Source organism: Danio aesculapii, chromosome 7 (genome assembly GCF_903798145.1).
Source record: "Danio aesculapii chromosome 7, fDanAes4.1, whole genome shotgun sequence".
Classification (NCBI taxonomy): Eukaryota; Metazoa; Chordata; class Actinopteri; order Cypriniformes; family Danionidae; genus Danio; species Danio aesculapii.
In genome coordinates, this window is record NC_079441.1 from 52,243,727 (window position 1) to 52,270,312 (window position 26,586).

Here is a 26,586-nt window from a genome sequence, read left to right on the forward strand (position 1 = left end):
CAGCCTGGATGGAGACAGCTGGCTTTAAATTCACAACTGGCGTCCTTAAGTTCCACATGGATGGTTTTTAATAAGTATTTGTTAATTGTATGATGCCCTGCAGTTTTGATGCAGTGGGGGAGTCATCAGACAGATTAGGGCAGATAACGGAAATGTTTTGTATGTAATGGAGTATTAATGACATGCAGTAGCCTGCACCATCTCACAAGTGTATTAGAGATGGAAATGGGTCATTTCTGCCGTCATTAGCCTGCAGCCAAACTCAAAACATAACCTTTCAGCCCCTGATGAAGAACTTACTGCTCTTGTAATGACTTAAATTATGAAATACAACACAAACTAACCAAAGGATTATTTTTTTTAAAGTTTCTTATCCTCAGTTTTCATTGTTAGGCAATGTTTCTTAATTATTAAAAACAATGCCTCCAAAATGTAACTAATCTTATGAATATTAATACAAACTTCCAGAAAAAACTCTCAAAAATGTTTAGAATGTAAAAATGTATATGTATAGACAGAGAGCTTACTTCATTTATTCACTTTTTTAAAAAGGAGGGGAAAATTCATATACATGCATGTATCACTGAGGTGTTAGAACCATGTGTAATGTGTAAAAATGCTTTAATGTAATGAAGAGGGTAACACACCAGTGTGTGCATCCATTTGATTTCCACATTCATGTACTTTGCACTTATGTGATGACAGATTTTAGGGAAATGCACGTTGCGTAATCTCCTGATTGCTGCTGCCAGTGTTAATGTTTTCCCACAAGTGTTTATATTGGGATTGTAGGAATGTGTTTATTTTGCCAAAAGCAGATCTAAAAAGTACACGTACTATAGGTTTACTATGACCAAGGTCTCTTTAGGGCAGGTCATTTCATTCACCGGCCATCTTTGAAATGCTCGGGCATTCTGTCTGATTGGGGAAACATCGAACTCTTTAAAATTGCTTGCCAAGCTTACGATTACATTACATATTTAAAATCATCAATAAAATTGAACAACAGCTGTCTCATAAGTTTCATTTCTAAGCATCTAAACCAAACAAAATCTGCAAATTTTCAGGTTGCCCAAGCTAATGCTCATGCGCAATCGAAAGGGACGAGATCACGACACCAACCTCATTGATGGCCGTTCTACATATTATCATCCTTTGGATAATGATCATCTGATCATGCTGGTCTTCAGAAGTAATTCACAACTTGGTCTTGATGGCAAATCTCCTCCAGAAATGAAAAAGACTCTTTGTATACAGGTTTGTGAGCGTTTGAGTAGTTGCTATCATGTAATGGTGCACTTAGTTCAAGCTTTATTTGCATATATCTCTTATGTCTTTTAGCAAGAATTCGCTGAGATTCCAGTGTGTTTGTTGACCACCAAACCTTCGTAAAAACACACCGAAGAATCGCCAGTCTATAGCAATTGATGATTGGCTCCTGTACTAGTAGGTGGAGCTTCATTTGCCATATTGACTGTTACACTTTTCCCCATTCAAAACTATACGAGTGACTGTCTTGTGTATTCTATAGTCTTTGCTATGACTGCCACATTCAGACATATACTTATTAGCCCTGTATATATTTCCATTGTGAGACACTAGCTGATTTCAGAAGAGGCTAATCATTCATGATATTAATGTCTAGCCCAATTTAGTCTGGTGGTACTTTTTCGTTTAATCTTTTGAGAATAAGTGCCGTGTATTAGCTTTCTCCTACTCAGACATGGAAAAACAGCAGTGTTCCTCCAGGAAGTGCTTTCCCAGGATTACATTTAAATAAGCATAACTTTCTCATCCTATTAGCATATTCTATTAGATTGAGCCATATCAAGTACAGTTTAATATGCAGAGGCTGCGGTCTAGACTGCAGCACTTTCAAAATCTGTTATTAAAGAAGAGTACTTTATATGCACACCCTTACGAAAAAGAAGTTTATTCAACTATCAACATTCTGCTTTGAAACTAAAACTATGTATACTTTCTGTCTAATTTTATGCACTTCACTAAAATGTACATCCATTCAATAATTAATTTGCCTTCGGCTTAGTCTCTATTCCAGAGGTTGCCACAGTGGAATGAACTGCCAACTGTTCAAGCAAATGTTTTATGCATAGTGTTTATGGACAATTTAGTTTATTCAATTCACTTATAGCGAATGTCTTTATACTGTGAGGGAAACCGGAGCACATGGAGGAAGCTCACATGAACATAGGGAAAATGCTCCACAGAAATGCCAACTGGCCCAACCAGGACTCGAACTAGCCACCTTCTTGCTGTGAGGTGACAGTGCTAACCACTGAGCCACTGTGCCACCCAAATGTACATCCATTATAAAAAAATTATGTTTATTAAAATGTGCTAAGTATACTTGTTTATACTTATAAAGTTTACTTATATTTTATTTTTAGAAATATACAGCAGACATTCAGCACAGTGGACAGGTCTCTTCAAGTTCATCAGGCTGCTGCTGCTTTCTGTTTCAAGAATTCCCATCTTCATTGTAGTTCTGTGGTCTTTCAAGTAAGAATTGTGTGTTTACATATATATTAGTATAGCACTTTGAGATGCTGATTAGACAGCATGATTATTGCACAGGTTTGCCTTAGGCTGGCCACAATAAGGGGTTAGTCTAAAATGTGCAGTTTTATAGTACAGCACAATGGCATGAATGTCACAAATTTTGAGGGAGTGTGAAATTGGCATCCTGACTGCAGGAATGTCCATCAGATCTGTTGGCTATGAATTGAATGCTAATTTCTCTCTCATTAGCTGTTTCCAAAGACGTTTCAGAGAACTGGCTGTGTATCAAACTGGGCTTACAATCGCAGACCATGTGTTATCACGCTAGCCCAGGACCTCCACATTCAGCATCTTCACCTGCAAGATTATCCGAGACAAGCCACCTGGACAGCTGCTGCAACAATTAATTTGCATAACCAAAGAACTTCTGCACAAACTGTGAGAAACCATCTCAGGAAAGTTCATCTCTTCCTGCTGTTTTAAAGGTGATTCTGTAATCATCCCAGCTCAGGACCTCCACATCTAACATCCACCTAACATCACCTCCAAGATTGAGGCAAATGGTGGTTACACCAGATACTGACTGGTTTTATGACAGTAAAATATTTTTGAAATAAAAGGGTGAATTTTGTACAATAGTGGTAAGTTTGTAAAGTCATATTACCAATAAATGAATGATCATAAAGATTGTGCTTTCTGTTTTACTGTTTAACTTCAATGTGCGAGCATATAGGCATTTATTAAAATTCATAATATGAGTATGTAGATTGATGCTATGTAGATACAAACATCTATTTTACATGTAAAGGTGCCTTTGGAGCTCTAACAGTTTCTATCAGTAGGCTAGATCATGCATTGATAATTGTATGAACCATTATAGGGGCTGTCAAATGTATTTTTCTATTAACTAATTTTTTTATTATTAATAATAATTATGGTTATAGTTTAAAGGGCAGACCCCCTTTACATCTTGTTTTAACATCTTTTAATGGGATCAATAAGGTTTTGAGATGTCTGGACGTCTGCACCACGCTTCGTTATTATTGTTCATTTATTCATTTATTCATTTGCTGGAAATTAGAACTGAATTTAGAAATAGTTTTGAAACAAATCTTTGTGCTTAACATACAAAATTAAATATGTAGGCTAATGGATGTCTTTAGTGGAGTGCGTACAACACCGTTTCCTTACTCCACGAAGGTAAATGAGTAAAAAGTAAAAATAAAGAGGTGGAATAGAGGAGGCTTGTTCTTTATCCTTTCGCTGCAGATGGTCTGTTGAACTGTTTTCTCGCAAGTGAATTGTTCAGTTTTTCCCACTTACAAAGTCCGTCATGTAAATAGCAAATGTACCATGGCGTGACACAACTAACTCTTAAAGGGAAAGGGAGATGAGCCTCTGATTTAATGCATGTTATACTCAAAACACACCCATAACTCATTAAGAGAATAAGTACAACCCTGTTAGACCATGCGCCAGGGCGCAGAGCATATTTTTTCAACTAAATAGCAAAGTGGATTCGGACATCCCCTTAATGCTTTTGCGCCATGCGCTTTAAACTTAACAGAAAAATATAGAGCCCCAGGTGTTATTTAGGGGGGTCAAACCCCCTCTAATTCATACCCTGCTTATGACACAAGAATAGGTCAAAGTCGCATGCAGGCAACATAAATAAAATTAAATAACACAGTTTAAGTTAGCAAAAAAACATTGGAGTTTACCTGCTAATACTTATCTAAGATACGTTTTCATGTCTTCCATAAAACAAGAGAAAAAAAGAAAGAAGAAAGAAGAAAGAAAGAAAGAATAAAAAAGAAAAGAAAGAAAGAAAGAAAGAAAGAAAAAGAATAAAAAAAAGAAAGAAAGAAAGAAAAAAAAAGAAAGTGGCCGAGAGAGCTTAAATGGCAGCAAATTAAGAAAAGATCTTCATCCGTTTGACAGCACACATGCTGCAAATCCATCATCCATAAAAAAAATGTGCTACATTTTTACACAACGCAAAAAAATGTATAAAGCGCACTGCATTTTCCCACAGCACAAACAATTTACGAAAACGTGAAACACAGTAAAAATGAAAAAACATTGAAACATTTCCCTTGTATTGCATTTTATTTGAAAGTGTTGTGAGAAAATGCAGCGTGTTTTCGTAAATTGTTTGTGTGGTGAGAAAATGCAGCTTGAGCTATTAAGCTTAGCAAAATAGATCAGAAAACAGAGTTAGTTTAGATGAAGGAGATTATGAATCAACACATTAGAAAAAATAACCTGATGTGGTAAAAAATCACTGATATACGCACATCCATTCAAGACACGAGTATTCAAGGTTTCCTTCTATTTTCATGGCTAAATGTACAAAAAACTAAATAAATATTATAATCCCTACTCTATCTGTGTGATGTGTTTTAACCTGTGTCTGTCTGTCTGTCTGTCTATATATATATATATATATATATAGAGAGAGAGAGAGAGAGAGAGAGAGAGAGAGAGGGAGAGAGAGAGAGAGAGGGAGAGAGAGAGTTGAACTCAGAATTATTGGCACCCCTTTGAAATTTTTTTTTCTTGTTTAAATATTTCCCAAATGATGTTTAACAGATTCAGGAAATTTTCACAGTATGTCTAATAATATTTTATGGAGAAAGCCTTATTTGTTTTATTTCGGCTAGAATAAAAGCAGTTTTAAATTTTTTTTATGAACCATTTTAATGTCAAAATTATTAGCACCTTAAGCTATTTTATTTTTGATAGTCTGCAAACCATCATTATACAATAACTTGCCTAATTACCCTAACCTGCCTATTTAACCGAATTAACCTAGTTAAGCCTTTAATGTCACTTTAAGCTGTATAGAAGTGTCTTAAACAATATCTAGTCAAATATTTTTCACTGTCATCATTGCAAAGATAAAATATATCAGTTATTAGAGATGAGTTATTAAAACTATTATGTTTAGAAATGTGTTGAAAAAAAATCTTCTCTCCATTAAACAGAAATTGGGGGAAAAAATAAATAGGTGGCTAATAATTCAGGGGGGCTGATAATTCTGACTTCAACTGTATATATATATATATATATATATATATATATATATATATATATATATATATATATATATATATATATATATATATATATATATATATATGAATGAATTTGAATGAGGCAGTGGCCTTGCTTCTGAAGTGTCATTATAAAAGTAATAGGTAAAAGTGTGCACGACTAGTTTGCACTGATTCACAGCAGCTTTTATACACTGATGAGAGAGGAAAACTGGCTTCTGCTGGCAAATGGACCACTGTGAGGAAAGGAGAAAAATGCACAGAGAGAGCAGAAGACGAGGAGGAGGAAGAGGAGGAGGAGAGCGGAATGCATACTCAACTGTAAGGCTTGAGATTGCAGCTGTGTTTGAGAGAGAGAGAGAGAGAGAGAGAGAGAGAGAGAGAGAGAGAGAGAGAGAGAGAGAGAGAGAGAGAGAGAACGAGCACAAGACTAGGTCAACAAGGATTGAGAGGCTGCTATATAGAGTAGGAGGACAAAATATGTAGAAAGGATGGTAAGAAAAACAGGGAAGGACAGAGGGATGGCAGATCTGACAGAGAAAAAAAATGTTCAAAAGCTGCAAATGCATGTAAGCTTGTTTTCCTGTGTATGTGTACAAGAGAGTTGCTTGTTTTCTGATGGGACTAATGGGAAACAAAGGAATCAACTTGGATTTTATTTTACATCTTGACTGGACCAAAACTGGCAGTTGACAGTGCAATTACCTTGTTCTTTTACTACTGAGAGAAGGGTTACAGGAATAGAGAATACAGGTAAGAGCATTACATAAAGATTATTGCTGTAAATGAGAAAAAGATATCCTTACAGAATATTCATTAATCATTTTATTATTTACAAATCATCTTAAAGGGATGATAGACAAGTCTTCCATAGGTTGTTGGATACTGCATCTTGATATATTGTAGCTTGACCTAAAATGTTTATGAATGGACAACATTTTTTATGTGTAAAGTAAACATTTTAGGTGCTGTGCCTCTAGTCACCGTACTTTATCTACTGATTAACTTACTTTAATACATTTTTAATTATATTACAAATATTCAAATTAGTTTTTAATTTAACATAAGACCATTACAGCTCCATAGTGTACTAATAATATTTTCACTTTCAAAAACAATGTATTTCAACTCAACATTTACAAATTTTAAAAAATGTGAATTTATTAGAAAATTATGAGCAACGACAATAGTTAATATGCATGTCTTTGTTTTGTTTTACTTATTTTTTAGAATAAAATACATTATGTAATGTATCGTATATCGTGTAATATTAGAACTCTAGAATTTGTCTAGAATAGATATTCTCTTTTAACAGTTGAAGTCAGAATTATTAGCCCCCCTGAATTATTAGCCCCTTTGTTTCTTTTTTTCCCCAATTTCTGTTTAACGGAGAGAAGATTTTTTCAGCACATTTCTAAACATAACTCATTTATAATAACTGACTTCATTTATCTTTGCCATGATGACAGTACAAAATTTTGTATTTCTTTTTTTATAGATATATTTTTTAAATGTAAAAACTGCTTTTATTCTAGCTGAAATAAAACAAATTAGACTTTCTCCAGAAGAAAAAATAATATCTGAAATACTGTGAAAAATGTCTTGCTCTGTTAAACATCATTTGGCAAATATTTGAAAAGGGGGGAAAAAAACACAGCAGGGATAATAGTTTTGATTCAACTGTATATATTATTCTATACATATTTTGATATAATTTTCATATTATTAGATATTATGAAATTAATATATTACATTTTATTAAATGTTATTAAATAAATGTATTAAATACATTTTAATACATTTGAAAAAAAAATCAATTTACAAGTTTTTGGGGGTGCTTAAACAGGTTTTTGGCTGCATGTGCTGTGAGTCAAAAAGTTGGGAACCACTGTAATACACAAGCTTTTAAAGATTTGTTTTAATCACATATCATTTATTCACCTCATTCTTTATTTTTTCATTCATAAAGAGATTATATTTTTTGAGAAAAACATTATAAAAATTTTCTCCACAAAGTGAACTTCCCAGCTTCAAAGGGCTCTAAATGATCCCCGCTGAGAAATAAGTGTACATGACAACAACATAGCCAAAAACGGAAAAACTTCCATTTTGAGATTTCATTCGTTGATTCATTTTCCTTTCGGCTTAGTCCCTTTATTAATCTGGGATCACCACAGCAGAATGAACCGCCAACTTATCCAGCATATGTTTTACGTAGCGGACGCCCTTCCAGCTGCAACTTATCACTGGGAAACATCCATACACATTCACACACATACACTACGTACAATTTAGCCTACCCAATTCACATATAGCACATGTTTTTGGACTGTGGGGCGAACCGAAGCCCGTGGAGGAAATCCACACGAGCACACGGAGAACATGCAAACTCCACACAGAAATGCCAACTGACCCAGCCAGGGCTCGAACCTGCAACCTTCTTGCTGTGAGGCGATTGTGCTATACCCACTTGCGTGGGTGCCCACTTTGAGATTTGTATGCCCTAATTTAATAAGCAGTTAATTAAGTTTAATAATTGGTTGCTTAAAGTCTTGATTATGTATTCAGATTATAAAAAAATATATAATAATATATTAGGTGGTGCAGTAGGTAGTGCTGTCGCCTCAAAGCAAGAAGGTAACTGGTTCAAGTCCTGGCTGGGCCAGTCTGCATTTTTGTGTATAGATAGTTTAGGCCGTAGTGTTAAAGTGTGTGTGTGTGTGTGTGTGCGTGCGTGCGTGCGTGCGTGCGTGCGTGCGTGCGTGCGTGTGTGTGTGTGTGTGTGGATGTTTCCCAATACTGTGTTGTGGCTGGAAAGGCTGTGTAAAACATATGCTGGAATAGTTGGCAGTTCATTCCACTGTTGTGACCTCTGAAATAGAGACTAAGCCAAAGGAAAATGAATGAATGACTCCTATCATAATGTGTCTAAAAACTATTTAAATGCACTTAATGTCAATTATGTCCACCTAAATCTATGTGATAATCGAAGTAATCTAAAACAAATATTTGAGTAATTTAGAGGTAATCTAAGAAGTAATCAACAAGAAGTAAATGCATTACCTGCAATGTATAATCCTGATCAAATAACTATATTGTTTAGTAATAAGTAAACTACCAAAGCTCAAATGTCATATCAGAATTAAACACTTGAAAGAGCTGTTTACACATCCACATGTAAACTTTTTTGAGTGAGATGGAGAGACAATGTAAAAACACATGAGCTGAAAAAAGCAGCATTTTATAAGATATATGAAATAAGATATGAAACATATGAAGATATGAAATAAACCAATGGCGGACCAATAGCCAGACACATAGATAGTCTATGGTTATCCAGCGCTGGTTGCTCCATTATTCCATATGACTGTCCAAGTGCTGCATAAACAGGCTGAATTCTGTCTGCTGCTACAGAGACTTCCATATAAAGACATTTGCTGCCACTAAACTCTGAAGAATCTCTTTGTATATAGCTCACTTCCAGCATCACTTCAATTATGCACAATATATCTATCGTGTATTACTTTTGTTTGACAGATTGGCTCTGATTAAAAACCTAATTATTTGCTTTGCTGCCTTTTGAATTATAAGTGATGCTTCATCTCAAAAATCTCAACAAATCTTTACACTGGAGACTCAACTCACATTTTGACATTAGCATGTTGCTAAGAAGCATGAATCACACTGCACACATTTTAATTAAAGTGAGCATAATCAGTTTTGTTGGTATTGAAGTCTTCAGCATTCTGTTGAATATAAGTGATGCTTCATTTCATTTAATTTCAAGAATCTCAACACATCTTTACACTGGAGATTCAACATTTTGACATTTGCATGTTGCTAAGAAGCATGAAACACTGCACACATTTTAATTAAAATTAACTTAATTAATAAGTTCATTAAATGAACATTCAATAAATTCACTTAATTAAAGGAGTGGTCCACTACAATATCAAATTTTAAACTTTAGTTGACGTGTAATGTAGATGTGTGAGCATAACCAACATCTATGAATGTAAAATGCTCAAAGTTCAATTGGCTTTTACAGAGTTAGCTTAGCAAAGCCTACAGTGAACAAAGTTTGGGGACTACAAAAAAATACATCCGGTTTAGTGAGATCACAAATGCTTGAGGTTACCTGCACACACCATATACATAAACCACGCGCAGCAATGGGGCGTGGCCAGAGGCGCTGTAATGTTAAAGCAGAGAAAGCTAAAATGGCGTCCAAACACTGCTATATTTCCACAGAGCTTCTTCTGTTTATGTATTTGAGCATCCAAAGGACACGACACAAGGAGAGAAGTGCTAACAATTTAATTTTAATTATGCTCCAGAGAATTATAAAAAATATAAAGCTAACTAAAGACAGCTTCCAGAATCTCTCCCAGTTCAGTGCTGGATTCAGCTAAAAACTCCTCAAAGAAGGAGCAGCTCCTACCATAACTGTACACTCACATGTACAGTTTTCAATGGAAGCCGATGGTGATAAGTGGCAATAAGCAGTGAGGAGCAGCGTGGTGCATCTTTGCCAGTGTTTGCGTCAAGGAGAGTTGAAATCAAGTCAATTTTATGGTAATGAGCTATGACGCGGTTCACTGGCAAGCAATCAGAATGCAGAAGTCCACCGCTTGAGAGGAGTTCAGAGAACTCCTGGTTCCGACCAGAGTTGTTCCCAAGGGTTTGATTATTGCGGTCACCAGATTTCCAATTATTTGCAATGTTTTCTTACAGGAACATGCTTCAAAAAAGTTACTGATGTGCATTAATGTTATATATATATATATATATATATATATATATATATATATATATATATATATATATATATATATATATATTATTATTATTATTATATATATATTTTTACTTTAAAAAAGTGAGAATCTCATGCGACAGTACAAAACAGTATTGCTGCTTCAGAAAATGTCTGACATATGGATACATTGGATAATTAAGTGGAGCAAGCCACGTCACATGCAACTTGATTTTCCATTGTTAACTGAATTTGCTGAAATGTACGCAATATATTCACGCTAGAAAGCATGTTTTTATGCAGGAATGGTAAAATGGTGTACTATGCTGCAACGGCTCCTTTAAATACGAAACGTTCTCGCCACCGGAGCTGAAGGCAGACAGCGTTGTGTCCAGGGTGGCCAGAGCGACCTTTGATGCTCTCACTGCCTTCGGGGAGAACGCACAGTAATAGCAATAGTTGTGGATTGTGAGCCACAACCTAAGTATTTTTATTTGTTCAAATTTATCTACTACATGCATTGTTTCTAGCATTAACAGTATGTTGTAGCAAGGACGTAAACAAGGATGTAAACAATGTAAAATGCTCTTTGGCATCGTTAACAATTTAACTACAAATTAATATTTATCGTTAAACCGATGTAGACACCCACAATCTTCACCAGCGATGCAGTGTCTCTCTTTGCGGCCACTTTCCCTGCGTTCTACATCTACATTCTACATCAATCAGAGCCTATTTAGGGCAGGCTTTCGAAGGAACTAGGAAATATGATTGTCCTTATCATGTTAGCTGTGTAGCAGTACATAATCAAAGATATATGAAAAAATAACGTGATTTTTTTTACAAATGAAGCATGAGCACACATTGCTTTGCATCTTATAAACACAACCAAATCTTAAAAATACACACTGGACCACCCCTTTAATGAATTATAATCTGTTTAACTGAGCTTTTTGCATTACTGTATTGTGAATATGTATGTTGCTAAGCCAACAACAGAGTTAGAATTGTCAAGATTTGAGGACAGAAGCCACACGCACAACAGCCAGGGAGTTTGCAAAAAGGTTTTTATTAACAAAATAAATTATTAACAAAAAACTTGGGGAATAAGGGACTAAGCCAAATAAAAATTTAATGAATGAATGAAAAAAACTTGGGCAAAACGGGTAGCATGTAGCAGTTGGTAGCATGATCGCTTCACAGCAAGAAGATCACTGGTTCGAGCCGTTGCTGGGTCAGTTGGCATTTCTGTGTGGAGTTTCCTCCGGGTGCTCTGGTTTCCATTACAAGTTCAAAGACAAGCTAAATTGTCTGTAGTGTATTTGTGGGAATGGGAGTGCATGGGTGTTTCACAGTGATGGGTTGCAGCTGGAAGGGTCTCCGCTGCAAAAAAACATATGCTGGATAAGTTGGTGGTTCATTCCGCTGTGGCGACCCCAGATTATTAAAGAGACTAAGCTGAAAAGAAAATGAATGAATGAACTTGAGCAAAACAGTAGCCAACGAGGCTGAAAAACAAAAGACACATGATAGGACATAAAGTGGAACAATATAAAACAAGGAAACAAGAGACCAGACCAATAACTTGACTTCACATTGACAGGAAGCACAAAACAAACCAGATCACATACAGTAGGGAGAATAAATAGGGAACCAGGGAGGCAGGAAGTAGAAAGTACAGGTAAAGACAATAACTATCATTAAGGTAACAGGAAGGGTGGAGTTCACTCAATAGACAAGAGAACATGGCACATAAAACAAAAATCCATGCCTTCACACAAAATGAGGGCGACAAAAACAGTTTGATTGACTTTATGCGGCACCTCAAGAATCGGCTTTAGCATGACAAAGCAAAGCATTCTGTTAGACAATTTGTCCGACTTTAATCGGCGCTGCAGCTGACTTACAGAGCATTTCCTCTGGCATGTTTTTTAAGTTCATTCATATGGAAGTTGAGCGTAAACGCCCACCCAGTGCATTGTGGGATTGAAAGCAGCACAGAAAATTATTGAGAGCAGAAGAAAGTTGGCCATTTCTTGACTTTATGCAAATGTCATTAAAAAAAACAATGGGGGAAAGTAGGCAAGGCAAAATGTTGATGTATGTTTCCGATGTATGTTGAAATCTGAAATCACTCACATGAAGGCAACTATGAGAATGTTATGAATGTAAACCACACATACGTCTTGAACAATGTATGCCTGTGTGTTTATGCATTCGATAATTTCTTGCAAGTGTGAAAACATGTAAACATGCCGTCTATCACCTGATTAAAACAGGCATGCTCAGCCCTAAATTCAACATTCCCTAGAGCAGTGATGGTGTAGAGTTGTAGGTACAGTGGCTCGGTGGTTAACACTGTTGCCTCACAGCAAGAATGGGTCCCGGCATGGGTCAGTTGGCATTTCTGTGTGGAGTTTGCATGTTCTCCCTGTGTTCATGTGGGTTTCCTCCGGGTGCTCCGGTTTCCCCCACAGTGCAAAGACATTCGCTGTAGGTGAATTGGATTAACTAATTTGGCCGTAGTGTATGGGTGTGTGTGTGAACGAGAGAGTGTATGTGTGTTTCCCAGTCCTGGGTTACAGCTGGAAGGCCATCCATTGTGTAAAACATATGCCAGAATAGTTGGTGGTTCATTCTGTTGTGGTGTGAAATCAGGGACAAAGCCGAAGGCAAATGATTAAATGGATGAATAAAATACAAAAAAAAAACATTTAATTAAAGCCCACAGTATCAGAATTATTATCAGTATTCTAACTATTCAGCGTTGAATAAAATACGCATTCATAATTAATTTTCACTGAGCACTTATGGGATTTTTCATTTGCATCTTGCTAAGCTAATCACACAATGCTCTAATAAGCATTTCAAGAGTTTACACTTAGTTGATGATTGATAATAAAGCGTGTTTGACATGCTGTTCTGGAAGAAAAGCCCTGAGCTCAGAATATCCTCGAGCCAAGGGCTCCCTCCTGTTTCGTGGGGTTAGAGGCGAGTCTGAGCTCAGGTAGGTCTCCAGAACTCCCCTGAATTCATTCTTTCGGCCTGTAGTTTGATCATTGTATTTTGTGCATTGAAAGCTCTACTCAGTGCTCATATGTGATGCCAATTTGGTTTATTTAATTCACTTATACTGCATATCTTTGGACTGTGGGAGGAAACCGAAGTACCTGGAGAAAACCCACGCGAGCAAGGGAAAAACATGTAAACTCCACATAGAAAGGCAACTGGCCCAGCCAGAACTCAAACTGGTGACGTTCTTGCTGTGAGGCAACAGTGCTAACCACTGAGCTGCTGTGCCGCCCTGTCCTGGATTAATCTAGGAAAGAGGGGGATTAGGGGTGGATGGGGGGATTCTTTAAGAAGAAGATGACTAAGGTAAGAAAACCTGGTTATTTATAGTGAGTTTGGATTCATCTGATTGGTAAATCATGTGTGATGGCTAATGCAGGACCAGCCTAGTCAATCATAAGCACGTGATCCTCTCGAAATTAGTTTACAAATAAACTTCAAAAAATGCATACAGCAAACATTTAAATTAGAAAGTTGTTGCTGTGCATTATGTGATTGTTTGTGTGAGAGGGATACATCTTATTCTGATGGAAGAAATGTTTTCTAAAATGCTATGCATTTATATACAGCTGAAGTCAGAATTGAATCTGAGTTGAAGTTGATTTTTTTTCTTTTTTAAATATTTCCCAAATGATGTTTAACAGAGCAAGAAAATTTTGCACAGTATGCCTGATAATATTTTTTCTTCTGGAGAAAGTCTTATTTGTTTTATTTCGGCTAGAATAAAAGCAGTTTTGAATTTTTTAAAAAACAATTTAAAGTAAAAAATTATTTGCCCCTTTAAGCTATATATTTTTTTCCAATAGTCTACAAAACAAACCATCATTATACAATAACTTGCCTAATTACCCTAACCTGCCTAGTTAACCTAATTAACCTAGTTACGCCTTAAAATGTCACTTTAAGCTGTATAGAAGTGTCTTGAAAATATCTAGTAAAATATTATATACTTTCATCATGTCAAAGATAAAATAAATCAGTTATTAGAAATGAGTATTAAAACTATTATGATTAGAAATGTGTTGAAAAAATCTTCTCTCCATTAACCAGAAACTGGGGGAAAAATAAACAGGGGGGCTAATAATTCTGACTTCAACTGTATTTACATTTTTACCGCACAATTTTAACGCAGTCCTCCATAAACTACAAAATACGACTTCCACAGTCTAAGACAATATTGAGAGCAACGTAAGATGAATGAGCCACAGTACAACTAGTGTTACACATTCTGTAGTCACTAATGTTCAGACTGTGTCTTTTTCAGCTTACAATTCTAATGTAATATTAAAATTAAAGAGTTTGGGGTGAATACAAGATTATTAGTGTAAGTAGTTTAATCAGTGTAATCAGACAAATACAGAAGGGGAAATTCACAAGCAATGAATCACACATCCTGGAATGCACTGGTTATTTGTAAGCAATTTCAGCTTCCAATTCACTAAATTAGTGATGCAGATCAGGCAAAAGAGCAAACATGCCTACAAAATCTGGGCTGGAAGCTGTTTACACTGCAGAGTTTGTATACCCTTTGGAAAAAAACAATATATCCCTCATGTTTTTTCATGATTAACAGGCTCAATGACAAGTTTTCTTCACATTCAGCACAGTTTATTAATAAGCCTAGTCATTTATTTACAATTTAAATGGTCGCAGGCACAGTCCCAAGTTGATGTGTGTTGCAGCCAACAGCTGTAATGCTTCAAAAAAGGTTTTATGTTGTACTCATTAAAAGAGAAGGGAAATATCATCAGTGGGGAACAAGTTTGTCAATCATTAATTTACCATCTACAATATAGACACTTAATTTAAAAATTTTCGATTTGTTTGCATACCCCTTTTATGGCCATAAATTAACATTGCATTTTTTTTCGTTGTTGTAAATGTAAATAATTATGTATGTACAGTTGAGAACATACATTTGTTTCAGAATTATTGGCCTATTTTTCCCCAATTTCTGTTTAACGGAGAGTAGATTTTTTCAACACATTTCTAAAATCATAATAGTTTTAATAACTCATTTCTAATAACTGATTTATTTGATCTTTGCCATGATGACAGTAAATAATATTTTACTAGACATGTTTAAGACACTTCTATACAGCGTAAAATGGATTTTAGAAAATGAAAAATGGCGTTTTTATTCTAGCCGCAATAAAACAAATAAGACTTTCTCCAGGAGAAAAAGTATTATCAGGAATACTGTGAAAATTACCTTGCTCTGTTAAACATCATTTGGGAAATATTTATAAAAGAAAAAAAATGCAAAGGGGGCTAATAATTCTGACTTCAACTGTATACTATTTGCACCTTAGTATTCTATGACACTTTTCAATAAAATTAATGGCACAATAAAAGAAACCAAAAATAGATCTTTAACCGCTGTACTCTACAAAATTTAGTCTTCAGCAGGGGTGGTGTAAATCTAAGGGGGAATGGGGGAGTGACTGAGTAAGAAAAATATGAAAAACAATTTTGTTTATGTTTATTTTTATAGTTTTTTTTATTATTTCTAGTGAGATACTTGAAGTGCTATATATATAAAATATCAAGTATAGTGGCTGCATAGTGGCTCAGTGGTTAGCACTGTAGCCTCACAGAAAGAAGTTCACTGGTTCGAGTCCTGGTTGGGCCAGTTGGCATTTCTGTGTGGAGTTTGCATGTTCTCCCTGTGTTGGCGTGGATTTCCTCCGGGTGCTTCGGTGTCCCCCACAGTCCAAAGACCTGTGGTATAGGTGAATTGAATAAACGAAATTGCTCGTAGTGTATGAGTGTGAATGAGAGAATGTGTGGGTGTTTACTAGTACTGGGTTGCGGCTGGAAGGGCATCCGCTGCGTAAAACCTATGCTGAATTAGTTGGCGGTTCATTCCACTGTGGCAACCTCTGATAATTCAGATACTAAGCTTGGAGAATGAATGAATGAACGAATAAAAATCAAGTATTTCCAATATAGCACAAAAAAATATTCTGTGAAACATACTAAATAGAAATTATAAAATAAAAGATCTTTTAATACTGCTGGTTGTTGTTTTAGCTTTTTAACACATCTGGCTGATTTACATCAGTGATTTGCCTGTAATTGATGAACATGTAAAATTATTTCATTAAAAATCTGATAAAATAGCATTTCATTTAGATTTGAGCCAAAAAAAGACAATTCAAAATGCCATTTGGGTGTCAATTTTGTCTGTAAAAATTGTGTTTTGATCAATGTTTTCCACTTTTGATGGCATGTCAAGACCTTAGTATTGTATTAAGCACATATTCCCATTATCACAAAAAGCTCTATCTATTTTGTTATTAAATTGTTCTGCTTCCTCCGAAGTTTGTCTGAATACAATTTTATGAAGTTTCTTCAGGCAGAATAGCCGCCTCCACAATCAATGCCTGATGGGGCAGATAGTCAACAAGTCAGCATAGCAGCCATTTATCAAAAGTTTCGAAATGAGTTCCTGTCCTCTTGTGCCATACTACCATCATCCTGCCATAGCCAGTTTAAGTCGGCCTTAAGTAGGCCTTTTTACATGGAGATTCTAAAGCAGAAATAGACACGTATACAAATAAGCTCTGAGTTTATTTGTATCCATTAATTCTGTAAAATTTCATTGTATCGTTTCCAGGTTTAACTAATGCCCTCTAATCACAATTTAATATGTTACATTTTAAGTTTGATTCCGCTTTCACACGTCTAATTAATAATGAATGCACACTGTAAAAGCAATGTCCTGGCTGGACTCGTCAGACGAAACCCTGGCCTACTTCCTACTAAATGCATGTGTAGTAAAAGATGTAAAAGTTTTTGACAGACAGTGAGAGAGAGAGAGTGAGAGAGGCTGTGTGTGCGTGTGTGTGTGTGTTGGTGTCCAGCCGAGATGCTGTCATAACTGCCAAGGAGCCCCAGCAGAGCTTTCTATTTTAATACCCACATAATATTTATCATGCTAAATTTCAGCTGAAACACCGAGAGCTGGAGTCGTACTCTCAGCAGGGCTATGCTGGTTTAAAAGCACTAAAAGCAGTCGAGACTAATGTTTGGGTCGTGTTTGAAGACATGCTGGCAGGATTCTAAAACTGAGCAGACTGCACAATGGCCATTACGGCCACAAACTCCATTTTAAATATATATTTAGAATCTAAATAGTTGAGGACAAACTTATTAGTCCTCCTGGCCTCTCTTTTCTTCTGGAGAAAGTCTTGGTTCTTTAAGTTTGCCTGGAATAAATGAAAAATATATTAAAACTGCAAAGGTTAATATTATTAGCCCTATTACTACTACTAAACTACTAAACACACTATTATTGTCTGGGGTGTATTTAACCTAGTCAAGCATTAAAATTGCACTTTAAGCTGAATATTATATCTTGTAAAATAACTAACTAAATGATGTACTGTCATCGTGGCAAAGACAAAATAAATTAGCTATTAAAACTATTATGTTTACAAATGTGTTGAAAAAAATTCTCCTCTTCATTAAACAGCTTTTGGGAAATATTTTCAAAAAGAAATTTACATTTCAGGAAGGCTAATAATATGCCTTCAACTGTACACCATATATTTCAGCACTGTTAATCTACAGTGTAACAACAATGTACTTGTTCACATTATCTGTCACAATCACAAGCAGTCCAGGCTTGTAGATCGCTGAGAATCAATCACTTTCACTCAGGACTACAAACCTGTCATGCACCACACTCACACCTGTTCCAGTTTCCCACTGATTGTTAACACACACGGCTGAAGCTGTTTTTTAAAAGCACTTTAAAAGCAGCATTTCCTGTTTTACTGTGTGTAACATTATGACGCCGTTTCCTTCGCCTTGCATTTCAGTATTTGACCCTTGTTTTGTTTTGTTTGTTTATTTGCGTTTTATGCTGCCTGTCTTTTGACCATCGACCACGACTCTGGATTGCATGCATACATCTGTTTGTTCCTGTATTGACCATTACTTGCCTGACCATTCTGTTAAATAAGCTCTGCATGTGGATACGCACCTCCGTTGTCAGCGTCCCATCAAATTGTATTATAACATAACATATATTACATAGTCACATTATAGAAAATTCTAGAAAAAACTTACTAAATACATAAAGTTTGAAGAGTTTTTTTTCTTATACTGATTGTAAAAACATGATTTCTTTGATTTGAAATAAAGATTGGGCAAAAGGACTGTGTACTGACTGATGTTAATCAGGTCTGAGGCTATAAAGATCAATATTCAAGCTTTCTATCTTTAAAATGTTATCAGTAATAATAAAAAATTCTGTTTAATTACAATATATATATATATATATATATATATATATATATATATATATATATATATATATATATATATATATATATATATATATATATATATATGGACTTTTCCTTTCAGAACGGTACTTTTTACTTGTACTTTAACACCAATGGATTTTTAGGGCTACTTAATTTATTCACATATGCTCTGCAAATAATAATTAAAATATTAAAAATAATATATTTTAATAATAATATGTTAAGAAATACTTACTGTGATTAAAATGATTCAAAAATCATCAAAGCAGTACACAATATATCCTTATTTTTCTACCAATTTTTTTTTATTTACCATATATAATAAACCATCCTTCAAAGGCAAAGTGTGTATTTATTTGATTATATCATGTGTTTAAAGTTATAAACAAGCCATTTTTAGGTCAAAATCTTTAAAATTGGCTAGAAATTTGAACCATCGACTCATATGTGATTTTAAGCGAATATGTTATCACATAAAATGTAATTGCTTTCATATTCTTGTAAATATGAAATCAAATATGAAATCATTCACAACATTTTTTTAGTGAATGAAATCATTCAACATCAGTGTTCACCTAAATAAAGTTGAATTAGTGTATCATTTTGTAGAGAATAACTGTGCACTTTTCCTCGCCCGTTCTATACACTGATTTGTGAGCAACTGGTTTGTCATCATTATTACAGTAAAAGGTAACAAGTTATTTTAATGGTCCATTTGAGTATTAGTAGACTGTCTGCTTAATATCTGTTGATTCTGCTCCTTCAACAGACATTTAACTGACTAAAAGAAACTTTGCAAGTACATGTCAACTTACACTAACCCTAACCCCAAACTAACAGTCTACTAATAGTCTAATGAGAATTAGTTGGCATGTAGATGCAATGTAACTTAAATTCAACAAATGGACCATCAAAATAAAGTGTGACCACGTACAGAGCAGTTAGTTCTCCGCATTTTGTGATTCATGTTTTTATTTTTTGTCTGAATTGCATTATGGGATCTTGATCTTTTCTCCAAAAGCTTTTGATGTTGAAAAGTTTGAAAAGTGAATTTTGTTGACATTTTTATCAGTTTGAAGGGATATACCCAGCATACACACAATGTCATAAGCTGTAATATTAGGTTAGATTTAGGTTGCCAGCATCTTAGCATAATGTTATTTTCACGTCCAATAATGACATGAAATGACGTTGATATTTTGTTGATTTTAGGTTGTGTTAGAATTTGACCAAAATCCAACGCTGAGCCAACATCTTAAACCAACGTCATATTATCGTCAAATACTGACATTTATTCGTCAGGTATGGCAATCAAAATTTAATGTCTGATAGACGGCATATTGTTAACGTCTACACAACATCAAGCTGTAACAACATTAGACATTGATATTTGGTTGTTTTAAGGTTGCGTTGGAAAGTAACCAAAATGCAACGTCTGTCCAACATTGGTCATTGATGTCGACCTGATGTTGGGTTCTGACGTCAACTCAATTTTCATTTACAAACAAAATGCTACGTCCCATGATGTTGGGGTACAATGTCAATCCAACGTCATGTTGACGTACTGTGTCTGCTGGGTATTGTCTGTATTTGTGTTGTAAATTACAGTACAAAAAACAGATAATATGCTGCCAGTACATTTTCTGTTATTTTACAGACTTAATTCTCTTCATATTACTTAAACAATATCTTGTCTCAAACTATTAAAATGCCAATAAAAACTCTGTGATCTTTGTTTGTTAAAATCACTTTGTTAATCTGCTGTGTTGAATTTTCAACATCAAAAGTCCACAGTAATGCAATTCACAACCATAAATAAACAAAAAATATCATGTGAACCCCAAAATACCTGTTAATTAATGGATATTTTTACAGTGTAGAAACAAGTGTTGCTGTGATTGTTACAGTAAAACGAGCTAACAAGGAAAACAATTTTCTCTGCTCTTTCACAGGGTTGTGATTCCCTGAAAACAACAGAACCACTGAACACACTGACTTGAATTGCTCAGCTTTATAAGTGCCTGTTAGAGGCATGAAGACTATAGCTGGGCTGCATTATTGGCCGACATTGCTGTACCCAGTCAACCAGAACTTCAACTCTGGATAATGGAGACTGCAAATCAGACAGTGACTGAATTCTCTGGTGCAGGACAAACTCTTGCACCTCTCTGCACAAGCCGCTGCTGTGGACTGCTAAACCGAACACTGGCAGTCATGTTCATGGTCAGTTTGGCCTTTGCCATTGTGGTGGGAAACGTGGTGACACTGACTGTTTTCATGCAGACCCGGCATTCTCGAACACCACAGGGCTACCTCAAAGGTAAACACAATTAGATCTGCATATAATGTATGTTTGTGTTCACATTTTGTACTTTTCTCTTCAGATTAAAAAAACTATATTGCAATGTATGTATATATATATATATATATATATATATATATATATATATATATATATATATATATATGTATATATATATGTATATATGTTTGTATATATGTATGTATATATGTATATATGTATGTATATATGTATATATGTATGTATATATGTATATATGTATGTATATATATATATATATATATATATATATATATATATATATATATATATATATATATATATATATATATATATATATATATATATGTATATATATATATATATATATATATATATATTTTTTTTTTTTTAGTAAACTAATGGGAAATATTTATGTTTCAACACTAGAGTTGGCTTATTCAAAACAATAATGAAGACAGCTTGTCCCAAACCTTTTGACCTACTTAAAATACTTGTTTGTTTTTGCTTTACATGTTTATTTTTGGCAACAGAATCTGCAACCTATACTGAATGACTGGCTTACTAAAACCCTCAAACTACTACTGCATTTATTCATAATCACAGTAATGGTTTCTAAATAAGTAAAAATGGCAGATTTCTCCCAGTTTAAAAAGTACAAATATTTACATGTCAACAAAACAAACAAGGACAGATCTCATTCACTAACAATTGCATACATCACAAAAAATAGCTTTTTAATGCTCACACTTAACCCTGACCCTAACTCTACCCCTCACAGTGGCGTCACTAGCTCCATTCGGTCCATTGTATCTGACATTGCAAGTTCAAGACTTGCAGTTTCAGCTTGCATAATCAAGACTGCATCTACATAATATTGGAGAACTTTCCACCTAATTCACAACACTTGATGCATTTCATCCAAAAATATTTGGGTATACATGGTTAGTGAATGAGATTTGAATTTGGTTAATTTGAGTATTTTAATGCAAAACACACACACACACACACACACACACACACACACACACACACAAACACACACACTTTTGTGTCTTTAAGTGATACATGCTCTTGCTATCTGATATTAAAATTGAAACAGTGGTATATTGACCAATTCTCAACTTTAACTATTGGCTTATTAACAGCCCTTTATTAAGAAATTGGCTGTTTATTAATACTTTATAAAGTGCAAATTCTGCATGATCTTATTCTACATCACTTATCACACAGTATACCCAATACTTAAATCCAACTTCTACCTTAAATAACTATTAATAAGCAAAAGTACACAAGAATTGTTCTATAAAATAAAGTGTGACCCATTATTTTGTGACAACAACATTGATATTACATACTACATACAAACATGTATCACTGCATATAGTGCTTTACATATTTTTTTTAAAGAGAAGTTTATTTATAAACTAAATTTCGAGAGGATCACATGCTTATGATTGACCATGGCTGGTCCCGCATTAGCTATCACATGATTTACCAATCAGATGAATCCAAACTCCCTATAAATAACGAGGTTTCCTTACCTTAGTCCAGAGGTTACCAAACTTCTCAGCCCACGACCCCTTAAAGAACAATATCAGTGACTCGCGACCCCCAAAATCCTCTTAGGTGGTTATACATATGCAAACGTTGCTCATACAACAATAGTCCTATATAAACACAAGCAAATTGACAACACAAAAAGTGCAACAGTCTAACAATCATATAATTTTTACAGTCATGTGTTAATATGCTTAATTTAATATTAACCTCACCTAATGAGACTGGTGGGCACAATGTTTTCAGCACAAGTCTATTCTTGATTTCATTTTGGAGACTGCCAATTAGAGATCATCCTCAATGTTCAGTTTGGCCTGTATTTATTTTTAATGTATTTGATTGCCATAAAGATGTCAGAAAGTTTAACCTGGTGACATAAAATCAATCTGCTGCAGCAGACACTATTGCTGTGCTGTTAATCAAACGTAAACACACCAATCCTTTAAAAGAAATATTTAAAAGCCGATGGCTTTACATTTGCATGTTGTAGTTTTTTTTCTATAAAAAATAGTATTTTTATCTTCTGTGGATTATGTTTAAAATATAGCAATTCTAATAGTTTAATGAAATTTATTTGACTTTTTTAAATCACCAAGTGATCCCCTGTTATTGTCCCCTGACCCCCCCAGGGGGTCCCGACCCCCACTTTGGGAACCACTGCCTTAAGGCTGGTTTATACTTCTGCGTCAAGTGATCAGCATGACCCACGGCGCATGCAGTGCGCGTAGCCGTGTATTTATACTTCTGCGCGCTGTTTCTGTAGCTCTGCAACAACACTTTAGAAACACTAGCTGGCAGTAGGTGTTTATGTTCCTCTGTATCGAGTTTCTTCGCTAGTGTTTTGTTTTTTTTGTTTTGTTTTGTTAATGTCCAAGTGGCTCAAACTCGCTCATTTTGAGGCTGGAATCATGGAACTTTAATCATAAGGTAAACACAAAACAACAGTCTCCATCCGGAGCTCCTTCTTGGGATTCCACACTTGTAAACACTTGCTGCATCGGGCTCGCGCGGCTCTCACCTCTGCCCACACTAGTCAGCGCTACCAAGCTGACCAATCACAGAGCTTGCATTACGCGTCATTGTGACGTATAGGTACATTTTTTGAGAGGTGAGCGTCAACATCGTTGATGGCAAGGGCTAAGTACGCGTCCAAGCATAGGCTGCACGTAGCATACATGTGCGCTTGACGCAGAAGTATAAATCAGCCTTTAGGAGAAATCTTCAAGGTGAAGATGATTATCCACCTCTACTCCTCCCCCTCTTTCCTAGACTACAGGGCAGCACAGTGGCATAGTGGCTAGCGCTGTTGCCTCACAGCAAGAAGGTCGCTGGTTCGAGTGCCAGCTGGGCCAGTTGACGTTTCTGCGTGGAGTTTACATGTTTTCCCTGTTCTCGCATGAGTACTGCAGTTTTTTCCCACAGTCCAAAGACATACACTATAAGTGACTTGAATAAACCAAACTGGCACAGTTTATGAGTGTTTTAGTACTAGGCATTCACCGCATAACCACATGCTGATATATCCGGGGCAACATGCAAAACACACTTCATTATCAATCATCAGCTAAGTGTAAACTCTTGAAATGCCTAAACGAGTACACAAGTTACACTAGCACGAATAATGTTGAATGAGGCCGATTGATAAACAATCCCTGTTCACACAAATCTACAAAAAATGAGATAAGGTAAATTAAGGTAAGGTAAATTAAATTTGAGTAACTTTGAGTTTCTTTTATATTTTATGCCACAAGACATTTTTTACTTTAAGCTTTCCATGTGCACATGTGTGCTTTAAGCTTACTTTAAGCTATCCATGTGTATATCCAGCATGGTATACAGCAATGGGCTATAAGCAAAGCAAGTGTTTTTCAGCCACCAATAAACTCCCGGTGTTTTGTGATTTTTTTATTTCATATGGTTCCTATTACATCATTGATAATGTAATTTAATTAAAATATAATAAGTTAAATAGATGTACGCATTCGTTTTGTTGTTCAAGTGTAAAACGAGATGAAAGGCTGTGTAAATGCAAGCTCCATGAGGAGTCATTTAAAATACTGTGGTAAAATAAATTTTAAAGACATGGCGTGGAACAGTGGAAAGTTAATGCAGTGCATCTTGTCCAGTTTGAGACTCACTTTGTATCTTATATCAATTGAAAATCATTGATTTTAAAAATAACCAGATATAAATATGGCGATTTTATAATGGCATGACAGTTTACCAGAAGTGTTTGGGACTGAAAATTAAAAAAGTGTTCGTATACCCCATTGAAAACTTCTCAAAAGATGAAATCATGCAGATTTCCAGTGTGATGAATACTGAGACAATCTGTACATTTGTCTTGCAGTGTCCCTGGCCATTGCAGACATGATGGTTGGAGTCTTAGTGGTCCCGTTTTCTGTATACACTGAAATCTTTCTGATGGCAAGCAGCACTCCTCCGCTGTGGTACCAGGGCATCTCAACAGCGTCACTGGAGGATGGATCGGGATCATGGCAACCCTGTATGCTGATCGGTCCTGTTTTTGCCGGATGCACTTTTGTCTCGATTACTACGATCTTTTTGATGACAGTGGAGCGTAGTGTGGCAATCCTGCGTCCGCTGCATAAAGACACTCTTGTGACTCGGCATCGTACCCTCTTCTTAATCCTCTTGTCCTGGGCAGGCAGCTTCCTACTGGCCATCTCTCCACTCATGCTAAGCAACAGCTTCACTTTGGAGTACAACGAATGCAGCAGAATGTGCAACTATGCACCCTTACTAGTAAGAAATCAACTGCCTCCAGATGCAAATATCCTTCTGTTGTTTCCAGCCTTCGACTTCAGTTTGCTCGGTGGCACGTTAGCAGTCAATATCCTGTCTTTCACCAGTATTCGCCGTTACTCCCGCAAACGGAAGCTGTTGTCAGAAGGAAGTCTTGGCATAGACGCAGGAGCCGGAGGGTGTCCCATCAGACCCTCTTTTTCTGATATCAAAGCAGCTAAAACTATTGGAATCCTGACCTTTGCCTTCACAGCCTCATTCTCTCCCATTGCAGTATTTGTGCTGGGGAACGTAGTGGGATACACCTGGTGCAACTTCTCCTTTTTTGCATTTTGGATTCTGACCGGTAACAGTTGCTGCAATGTAATTATTTACAGTGTTCGGGACCATCGTTTTAGGAAAGGGCTGACTTTGCTCTTCCAGCGGAACAGATCACAACCTCACTCTGAGAAAAGCTGAGATTTTTGGACAGGAGTCGGACATTGGCTGGCACTGACTACACTTTCTTTATCTGCCATCACTTTGGCTTTGAGAGATTAACAATTTGATTTTCAGGATCTCTTTCACAAATGGTTCAGGGACAAACAATACGCATCATTCCAGGGATTGTTGACATTATGTTTTATTGCTGAATACAGTCTTTATTAGCATATCTTTACAGTTATTTCTTTTTTATTCAGTGTAGATTATCATATTAATAGACATCACCATGTTTTAATGTGTGCCACTGTGTGTATGACAACAGATGGATGCCTTAACTATTGTTTTGTGTATCTAATATGAACTGTAAAAATAGTTTGAGACATCTCTGAATGTGTTAAAACACCTCACTTTTTTTCAATGAAAAGATTACTTCTACTTAAAATATGAAAATATTGATCTGTGAAATTAGTTCCACACAGGCTCAATGTGGATATGTACCCGTCTACATTTCTGGAGACTGCGAAATATGTACTCAAGAGGTACGTCTGGCTCCATTTCGTCTGTAAAACAAATGATATGGTGCGATAAGACACTGTGACAGTTTCCTTTTCCCGCTACCACCGATTGCTCACCTCCGCGTGGTCAAGTTGATGCAGGGTTCGAGTCAGGCGCAGAATGGTTTTAGAAACCAGGTAAAACAAAAGCTAAAAAAATAAGTAAACAACAGGCTGAAATCACTGGTGAAATTACATGGCCACAGTGACTTTTTCTTTTTCTAGATTGCTTTTGAAACACTAGCGGTTGAGTTTAAAGAAAGGGGTGGTTGGGTCTGTTGGTCAGTCAGTCGACTGCAAC

At 35.6% G+C, this 26,586-nt stretch overlaps 1 protein-coding gene across 1 annotated transcript; it reads left to right on the top strand.

The window, feature by feature from the left end:
• Positions 1–1,086: 1,086 nt before the first annotated feature.
• LOC130231455 (trace amine-associated receptor 13c-like) lies at positions 1,087–25,767 on the top strand. Its single transcript, XM_056460787.1, has 4 exons — positions 1,087–1,192; positions 2,409–2,520; positions 20,711–21,000; positions 24,893–25,767. Exons 1-4 carry the CDS (start codon positions 1,087–1,089, stop codon positions 25,765–25,767), a joined length of 1,383 nt encoding a protein of 460 aa, XP_056316762.1.
• The last annotated feature ends 819 nt before the right edge of the window (positions 25,768–26,586 follow it).

Coding starts and splice junctions, on each gene's coding strand:
- LOC130231455 (XM_056460787.1), top strand. CDS start 1,087: ATGCGCAATCGAAAGGGACGAGATCACGACACCAACCTCATTGATGGC. Junction 2,521..20,710: donor GTAGTTCTGTGGTCTTTCAA/GTAAGAATTGTG, acceptor TGCCTGTTAGAG/GCATGAAGACTATAGCTGGG. Junction 21,001..24,892: donor ACCACAGGGCTACCTCAAAG/GTAAACACAATT, acceptor TTTGTCTTGCAG/TGTCCCTGGCCATTGCAGAC.